General features: G+C 42.8%; 1 protein-coding gene across 1 annotated transcript; it reads left to right on the top strand.

Moving 5' to 3' along the window:
• The first annotated feature begins 1281 nt into the window (after nt 1-1281).
• On the top strand, nt 1282-9077 carry rab21 (RAB21, member RAS oncogene family). Its single transcript, XM_026327291.1, has 7 exons — nt 1282-1715; nt 5461-5520; nt 5601-5708; nt 6241-6304; nt 6764-6818; nt 6976-7064; nt 7565-9077. Exons 1-7 carry the CDS (start codon nt 1569-1571, stop codon nt 7702-7704), a joined length of 663 nt encoding a protein of 220 aa, XP_026183076.1. The 5' UTR covers nt 1282-1568; the 3' UTR covers nt 7705-9077.
• The last annotated feature ends 249 nt before the right edge of the window (nt 9078-9326 follow it).

Below are 9326 nucleotides of genomic sequence, written 5' to 3'. Positions count from 1 at the left end.
AATGTGAATAAAAACAGAATTAAACACATGACATGATGTTGTTGATCTCAGTTTGGCAGCAGTTTTAGTTGAAATGCTCCTTTTCCTTTTCAGTCTCAGTTTTTTTTAAGATTGTTTCTCAGGTGATTCGTTTTCAGTCCGACCCTGACCTCCAGTGGTCGATCAGCTGTACTGCAGCGACACGCTGGGATATTTAGGTCAGTAAACAAACTAATTGATGCAGTGAAGTGAACATAAATACAGAAAGTGGTCATAAAGACTCAAACGCGCCATAAAAAGGATCTGAGACTCTTGCTTTTCTGGTTTGGGACCAGTTACGTTTCAGGGTCAGGGGCCTTTTGAGTCATAATCCATTAGACAACCTCTTTATTTCTAACATCATAATTTTATGTGTCCTGGCGCCGACCCCTTTACCTCTGACGTCATTTGCTCACCCCTGCCATATTTTCTGTCTCATATATCTCATTAGCCATGAAAAACAAGTTTTACTCGGAGGGAAGAAGTTCAAGAAAAACACAAACCTGAAACTCATAAGTCTCCATGTGTTTCTTTCACTCTTTCACTCACACTCCAATAAAAAATGAAAATAACAAGTACAAATATGGGAGGAAAAGGAAACGTGATGCACATACACATTAAAGAAGAGACATAATTCCGTGTGGACTCATGCCACTCCGAGCAGCATCATCACATGCTCTGTTGAAATGATTTTGTCTTGAAATCTGTGGTTTGATGAACCAACACCAGAAAATCCAGCAGCCCCGAGGCGTCTTTCATCATGTGATGCTGCAGGCAGGAGCGAGCAGCGCAGAGCTCTCACTCCGCTGCCACTTCTCAGCACCAACTCTGGCCACAGCACTCAGATCCGCACACTGCGCCAAGTAAATCCATTCAATAATCCATCCATGTACTAAAAGTATGTGAAATACTGTATTTGATCATTTTCTTAAATAGATTTGTAATTATTTGTGCATAACATAAAGACATGTTTTGATAATGCTTCAGTCTGGTTATTTAGACTGCAAAATAAGAATTTTGTTGCTAAATCTAATCTGATCTCCGTGTGTGAGAAACATGTAGTAGGATTTTCAATACTGGGCCTTCACGCGTAATTTAGTCTTAGCTTTACTATTTTTTGTTTTATTTAATTTAGGTTTAACGCCTGAATATTTCTTCTACTGCTGCAAAGTGCACCGAGGGTCACAAATAAGAACGCAGTAGTGAGTCCGGATATCTGCACGTCAAACGTCACAGTGATCCATCTGTCTGATTATAGACGATCTTCGGCGGAACTAGCCGGCTAACAGCTAACTCAAGGAGACGCCATTAGTTGGGAGAAAAGCAGACATTCGCACCAGGTCGAAAGGGAAATTAGCTCATTGCTTAGACCCGTTTCTCTCACATCTGTAGGAAGATATTGATAAAGGTCAGATTCTGTAATGTTGTCGACGTGTTTTTCTCCTGATTTTTAGCCCTTTTAAAGTCGGAAGCCGATGTGAGCGACGCAGGACTTAGCATTAGCAGCTTGTTTTGATAAAGCCGAGGGTTCGTTGAATAAACTGGCAGCCATGGCGGCCGGAGGGACGGGCGGCAACAGTGGCAAGACCTACTCCTTCAAGGTAGTGCTGCTGGGGGAAGGCTGCGTGGGGAAGACGTCGCTGGTGCTGCGATACTGCGAAAACAAATTCAACGACAAACACATCACAACTCTACAGGTAAGACAGACCGCCCGGAAGCCGCTGCTAACTCGGGTTAGCTAGCCGGCTAATCCGGGTTAGCAGCGGCTAACCTGCTTCAGAGCCAGGTAGCTAGCTGTCGGTTGAGGCGTTAGTTTTACTGGAATTTGGAACAGAGGGTGGTGGCGTTTTGTTTTGTTGGGGTGGCGGTGTTTGTGTCGCTGTCACTTGTGGGTGGACGCGTGTTGCGCAGCCCCAGTCCTCCCAGGTGAGCGGGGTTACTGTGGTCTGGCTTCAACCGCTGCCGCCCGTGAGTCCGGGATGATTCGGGGGTGGCGGAGGTAAAAAATCAAGCGCATCGTGATGTAGTTAGCTTCTGTTAGCTTAGAATATGTATTTATGTCATTAGATTAAACCATAAACCTGAAACTGTGGATTAAAAACATTTAATCTTCTCTAACCTGGTCCAGGCCTGAGGAGTCTAGGTGTAGTGGTCTTTGATCTGGACCTGGTCTGATGTGGTCTGGAAGGGGGGAAAACTGTGAAATCACATTTGTTTGTGTGTTTTCACAAAGATTAAATCTGAAACTGAGTTTAAAACGGGCTCTAGCTTCTCTGGGTCTGGGTATGGACCTCGCCCCGGTTTGATGTGGTCTTCATTTAGTAGGAAAGTCATAGTTAAAACCCGCCTTTATTTATTTTGTATATGCATATCTAATAGAGGATTAGAAAGACTTTAGCTTCTGGTTCAGGTCTGATAATGCCAATTGTGATGGTGTTTGATCTGGACCTGGTCTGGTTGGTTTTATAAAAATCCCTTTTTTGTGATTCGACAAATCTGCAAATGTGCTTGACGTAACTTTTGATGGATGTAAATGTGACCTTTAAAGAGACACCTGGTCTGTCACGTAAGTTAAGTTTCTGTAACTGAGGTCTGTAGTTACACACAGGCAGGTTTTTCTCAACAGGAATAAAATCTGATCCACTGAATCTTTTCCTTTCTCTGCTCACACGCTCAGTTACCAATTATAAAGTTATTAATAGGGCTGCAACTAATAGTTATCATCAGAATCAACTGATCTACTCTTTAATATCCATGAATAATCATCAAAATAAAACGGGATAGATGATTAACATCTCATCTCTGTGGAGCTGGCGTGAATAATCTGCACATTCTAGGCTGGTGAATAATTTTTACTCGGCGTCTGTTCTCTGTTCCACTTGCTTTACTGATGAACTGAGAAACAGACTGAAACGTGTCTAAGCAAAGTTCAGTTTCACTTCTCAGTAGTCGACAGGTGTGAACTTTCTCTTTCTCTTTACGCACCTTTTCCATTTCAGCTGCTGGTCTCTTGTTAGACAAACGCAGGACATTAAAGGTTTCACACTGGATGTTTTACTGTTTACTGAACACTTTGCACAGTGACTATACAACAGCCTCCTCTATAAGAAATAACTGTTAGTTGCAGCTCTAGCGGTTATTTCTCTTTTAGTTTCTACCAAGTGTTGACATGCTGTTGCTGTTGCAATCAGCCTTTTTCTTAACGTCTCCTCCTTTCTGTTTCGTTCACACCACACTGAGCACAGTTACAGCTAAACCTTTGGCAAAAGTCATCTAATGAAAAACATAATGCCCCCACTGGTTTGTGTCTGAGGTGAATATTTCCTCGTTAAACTGGTTGAGGTTTGTGTTTGTGTTTCTCTGTGAAACGTGAACTTTTTCCAACGATGCAGGGTGTGGATGGAAAACCCTCAAAGTGTAAATAGAGGGTTTAAATTCATCCGTATCAGTGCAGGCTTTTCCAGTCTGAGACAGCTGCTCCGGCATTATGGCTCCGTTTGGTTGTTTATCGGCTGCACTCGGGTTACAAAAACCTCTCACCGACTGGAGTTCAGCAGGAGAGGAGGAAGGGAAGAGAAAGGAGGGAATTCAGGAGGAGTGATGCAGCATTTCCATCCGAGCAGCCAGAGACGGAGCATCAATGGACTCCTGGAGCCGGCTCAGTCTGAGCCCCACTCAGCTCTGTTTGTGTTACAGCAGTTACAGCTCAACGCCTCACGGTACGGGGGTTGCATCACTGGCTTAACTCGAGCCTGAAGCCAAACTCCAGCCAGAAATCTGTTTTTGTCAGGATGAGGTTTCTCCAGGCTGAAAGTGCTGGAACAGTGTTGTCAGGTTTCTCTCTGCCGTCGGTTTGAGCTCGACTCTCTGATATGAACCAAACTGATAAAGGTGTTGAAATGCTGGGGTTTTCATGGGATCAGCTGCAGGGACGTAGATATTTAATTTCTTTCAGGGATCATGAAGTTACACAGTGAGTCGGTTATAATGAATCTGTGGAAATAACTTAAACAGAAAAGGAGAAAATATTTCACACCTTAAATTCTGTCAGCAAAACCTCACGGGGATGCAGAGCTGTCACTTTCTAATGATCCTCAGGTTTATTGGTATTAGCTGTTTCGAGAAGGTCAAGGGACAGTAAAAACAGGTCTTCATATTAAAAAATGACTAAAACAGTTAATGAGTAGTTAAAACAGATGCAGATTAATTGTGATTTCTTCATCAGTTCATTGACTAATCTTGAGGAGAAGACTTTCCTTCATGGACCCAGGATGCAGCAGGGAATGACGGGAGCGAGGATGTGGCGCCTGCAGGTCACATGTCACAGTCACATGGTGCCGTTCAGGCCCGAGGCTGCAGGGCTCACACTGGGTTTACGCCCCCTTACATGCGAAGTGGGACGTCTCTGTACGTCACACGGTCACGGCACGATGCACAAGATCAGTTAGGATTTTGTTTATTTTTAACTGTTGCTGATGAAAGTGGAAATTCCTGCTCGGGAATGAGGAGGATTCACATCCCAACAAGTGATGAGCGTTAAATCAGGTGCTGATGAAGCTCTGCAGCATCAGTCAGTGTTGATCATGAGACGTCTGGTTAATCGTCTCACGCCGTGTCAGTCCACATGATGTCAGTGTTTTGTGCGTCCCACAGTAGCTTCTTCCTCTGCTGGTCTCATTGGCAGAGTCACTGATCAGCACATCAGGTCTGGTTGATCCTGATCCAACCACAATGAGTCTTAACAGGTTTTTTTTTTTTTTCACTTTCAATGAGCGGTGCTGCAGACCAGTTGCAGCTGGGCACCGTGTAGAGGTTTCCCTCCAGACAGTCCGACTGCAGGGAGAAAAACTTTTCCTCAGGTGGACTTCGACCTTTGGGCTCTTATCAGAGCTGCGTCGGCTGAAACTCAGGTTTCACAAGTGGAATTGAAGCTGATGTTCTGTGGCAGAGAACGTGTAGGGCTGAATCCCATAGTTCAGAAAACCTTTTTCATGTTGAAATCCTTCGTAACAAACGGCAGATTTACTGAAGGAAGACCTGGATTTTAGTGCCACTGTTTCTTGGTTCGGACTCACTGTCTCTGGATCAGCTTCAAGAAAAAAATCATTTTCTTTCACTTCTTTCTGAAACTGATCTTTTGTTACTGGGGAAAATACCAGAAAACCAAAGAGAGCAGCTTTAGGAACATGAGTATATTCCAGTGTATAGAAAATAAAGCTGCTAAAAAAGTAAAGAAACTGTCATGTCGCTTGTTTCAGACCTGAATTTTCCTGAATAACCTCGTGTTTCTAATAATCATCCACTTCTGTTTTTCTTTAATTATGGGCCAGAAAAACATCATTGTGTCGAAGACTTGAGGCCTGACTTGCTTTGAAACTGATGAATCCTTATGTGTTGATTAAAACCTGGTAATGACAGTCGTGTCCTCCTGTTCCTCTGCAGGCGTCCTTCCTCACAAAGAAGCTCAACATCACAGGAAAGAGAGTTAACCTGGCCATATGGGTAAGACAGTCGCAGGCTGCTGTCCTTTACATGCCACTAATGTTGGAAAGCCCAAATATGTTGTGTGTGTGTGTTCACAGGACACAGCAGGTCAGGAGCGGTTTCATGCGTTAGGTCCCATCTACTACAGAGACTCCAACGGAGCCATACTAGTGTACGACATTACAGACGAAGACTCGTTTCAGAAGGTAAGAGCCGCTCAGCTCTGTCTCTCATGTTTTCTCTCAGGTACAAAACACAAATCACCTGGTTTGGAGGTTCCAGCTGTTCTAGAAACATGTGTAGGTTTCTTTGCTTTCCCTCTTCACCTGGAGAGTTTTTGCCTTGTTATCCTGACTCCCTTTGTTCATTGGCTTTTCCTCACCATTGGAACAGCCAAACCCAGTCCTGCTTCCTGCTGGGCTGCATTGTCCAAATAATGGACACACACAGTCTTTTGAACACTGTCTTTATACACACACAGTTTGTTGGAAGGACTCAACCAGCAGGAACAATGTGTGATATTCCGTATATTCCTCAAACTAAGGGACTGAAAGATGAACCTTTATTTATACAACAGGGATGTTCACAAAGCTGAAGCAGCAAAGGCTTCAGCACAAGACGCAGTGACTAAAATAGAAAACAAACAAAGTACGATGCTATTGTTGCTTTAGTAATATGCTAAGGATGTTATTTGGTTCCAGCTTCTCAAATCCTCATGACACTTGTTTGTTGTTGCAGGTGAAGAACTGGGTGAAAGAGTTGAGGAAGATGTTGGGGAACGACATTTGTTTATGTATAGTAGGTAAGTTTCCTCAGAAACGTGCGTGTGCCAGGTTTATTTGTGAAGCATCTTTGACAGTTTTGTTTAGGGACAAAATATAAAAGAACCATAAGACAAATAAAATGTGAAGAGAACTAACAGAGGAGTGTTTTCCTGATGAATAGTTTGGTCTTTAAAAACAGTGACCAGTGTCCTTTACTGTGTCTGAGGGCACAAGCTGAAGTCATTAAATGTCTCATTAGTAATAATAATGATGATGATGTGAAGAGACAAAGCAGACTCTCAGCTTTAAAACCCTGGAAACATGAAACCTTTGAATTTTGATGAGTCAGCTGATGGTTTCAGCAGCACAGCAGGGACAGATGTGAGTAAAAAGGTTTTAATAAGAAGCTGTGGTGAGTTATGTTTTCAGCCTTGGTCTGGATGAACTGATCATTGGTTCCCTCACTCTGACTGGATGTTGTTTTCTTTGCTGTGCAGGTAATAAAATCGATTTGGACAAAGACAGACACGTGTCAGTGGAAGAGGCTGAGAGGTAAAAGCTGCTGGGGGTTTGTTCATGTTGAGCTGCTCTGCTGGGAACAAATGAACTAAACGATGATGATGATGATGATGATGATGATGAACGGAGGTTGTCGGGGCACATTTCGCTCCGGTTGGCGTCACCTCCCCGTTTCTGTTTTTCCTTGTAGTTATGCAGAGTCGGTGGGAGCCAAGCACTACCACACATCAGCCAAGTTAAATAAAGGCATCGAGGAGCTCTTCCTGGATCTGTGTAAAAGTACGACCTCACGTAAACACAGGACACACACACCTCAAACAGAAACATGAACACCAGGGCTGAGGTCCAGTCAGTACACCGACCCAGATTTGACGAGGTGTTTTAAAAAGATCGGCTGATTATTTCAGAGCGGCTTCTTCACACTGATGTTTATAAAAACAGGTGTTTTCCAGATGATTGACAGCTTTGATTGGCGGTCACACAGTCTGGTTGTATTTACGTCTCAGAAACAACATTTCACAGTGGCAGGCAGTGGTGACGTTACGTACAGTCTGTGCAGAGGAGTGTGTTCGTATCTCACTTTGTGCTCACTGCATTGTGCTGTGCAGTGAATTGTCACCAATCAAAAAAAACGTGATTTCTCTCCTTTACTCACAATCTAAAGGATGAAGGAGAAATAAAAACCAAAAACAGACTAAACAACATAGAATGTCCGAAACAATAAAAGGTACAGTGTGTGAAAGATCCTCATCCTGACTTTGGCTGTGTTGTGTTTTCAGGGATGATGGACACAGCTCAGGCTGAGGAGAGGATGAAGGGCAACGGAGCCAGCCAATCAGCATCGAGTAGGCGGGGAGTACAGATTGTTGACGACGAACCACAGGCCACACCTGCGGGAGGGTGCTGCTCATCTGGCTAACACACACATACATGCTTGCACACACACACATTTATCAGTGTCTCTGTTGTCCAGTCGGTTCGCTCTAAAATCCTGAAATAATCTGCTGTGTTCGTTCGCCATTGTCTCTGCTGCTAAGGAGCATGGGAAATTAGTTATTGTGTACCCTTTCAAAATAAAAGTAACTGAAGTCCTTACATTTGAAATCAGTGTGATTTCAGTGTACAAAATTCTCTAAAAAAATGAAAGTCACATTTTAGCACTTTATTTAGTATATTTTCAGTAATTTGAAACAAAGCAATGACAACTAATATTCCAGACAACCTCCATCTACAGCTGTTTTTCAGACACAGAATGGCAGCCCAAGCTTCAGCAGAGATTTATTTTGTTTTTGTGGGTTAAATATGCATCCAGACGTACAAACGCTCTGTTCATCTTTATCTACAAGCAGAAACTTCTCTGCTGTTTGACTGTTTGGGCAGAGGAGCTGCAGTTTGTGGTGCAGCAGCTTCACCTGCTGGTCTAAAGTCAAACTGCAGGAAAGTGACTAAACTGATCCAAGCTGCAGACGTTCTCACGGGTCCTGAGACTCGAGACCTGACCCAGGTTCAGTCCGATCAGGTCTGGTGGGCCCTGTTGGATTTATGCATTTTTAAAAACTGCTTGATCATCATGATGATATTGACTGATTGGGCTTTACAGAAGAAAATGAATAGTTACATATGAAGAAGAGCTCAAGAAAAACAGTAAAGATGTGAATTATAATTTCGTTTTCGGTCTTTGCACAGAGCTGGTGTCTGGAAGTTTGGATTCCTAAAAATGGGATGTTTCAGGGCTGTAGTGAGGATTTTAGATATACTGAGGTCCTGATTTGGAAATCTGAATGAACCTTTGCAAAACTGAACTGATCGCTTATTTGATTTTTTTTTTTTTTTTAGAGGATTTGGCAAATCAGGAGTTTACTGTAATGTGATGTATTGATATGGTTTCCTGATTGAAGTCTAAGTTAAATTCAGTGTTTCCACTGTCAGTAACAGTAATTCGGCCACTTTAGGCCCCAGTGAGTTCACACTGTGACATTTATGGATTGGAAATGTGGAGAAGACCCTGGGGCTGGATCAGTCGTCAGGATCAGCAGATTTTCTGAAAGATGGAGATTGTTTTTGTTTTTTTTTCACTGATCATAAAGAGATTGTTTCAGCCATAAGACACATACTCTGTTTGTTGATATTGTGCAACTCAAAACCCTGCTCCTTCATCCTCCTCTTCCTCTACATGATGAGTTCATGGTTTGTAAACACACAGAGAAATAATACAGTGCATGTTTGATTTCTGTAAAAGGCTTTGTTTGTTGGACTTTTAAAAGAAACGGTAAATAAATATAAAAAACTAAACGCTGGTTATTTAATAAGTTATATTCACGGGGCAGTGATTAACACCTGTACAAGAATCTGTGTGTACTCTGCTGTGTGTGTGTCTACTGTTTTCCCACCGGGCCTGTAGCTCCATTAACCTGTCTGCTTACTGAAAAACAACAAACACCAAAAACAGAAGAAGAAAAACTAAATGATGTGCTGTCCGCTTCGTTTTGGAAAAATGCTAAAACTAAATTGTGTGGTTGAAAAGGAAGAAGATCAGCACGC

This window comes from Mastacembelus armatus, chromosome 23, assembly GCF_900324485.2.
Source record: "Mastacembelus armatus chromosome 23, fMasArm1.2, whole genome shotgun sequence".
In the NCBI taxonomy this organism is placed as follows: Eukaryota; Metazoa; Chordata; class Actinopteri; order Synbranchiformes; family Mastacembelidae; genus Mastacembelus; species Mastacembelus armatus.
Note: the sequence above shows the minus strand (reverse complement) of the source record. Positions and strands in the feature narration are given on the sequence as shown.

Bases quoted from the DNA above. Each gene is read 5' to 3' on its own strand.
- rab21 (XM_026327291.1), top strand. From the start codon at position 1,569: ATGGCGGCCGGAGGGACGGGCGGCAACAGTGGCAAGACCTACTCCTTC. The intron at 5,709-6,240 runs GTAAGAGCCGCT...TTGTTGTTGCAG, and splicing joins ACGAAGACTCGTTTCAGAAG to GTGAAGAACTGGGTGAAAGA. The intron at 6,819-6,975 runs GTAAAAGCTGCT...TTTTCCTTGTAG, and splicing joins TCAGTGGAAGAGGCTGAGAG to TTATGCAGAGTCGGTGGGAG.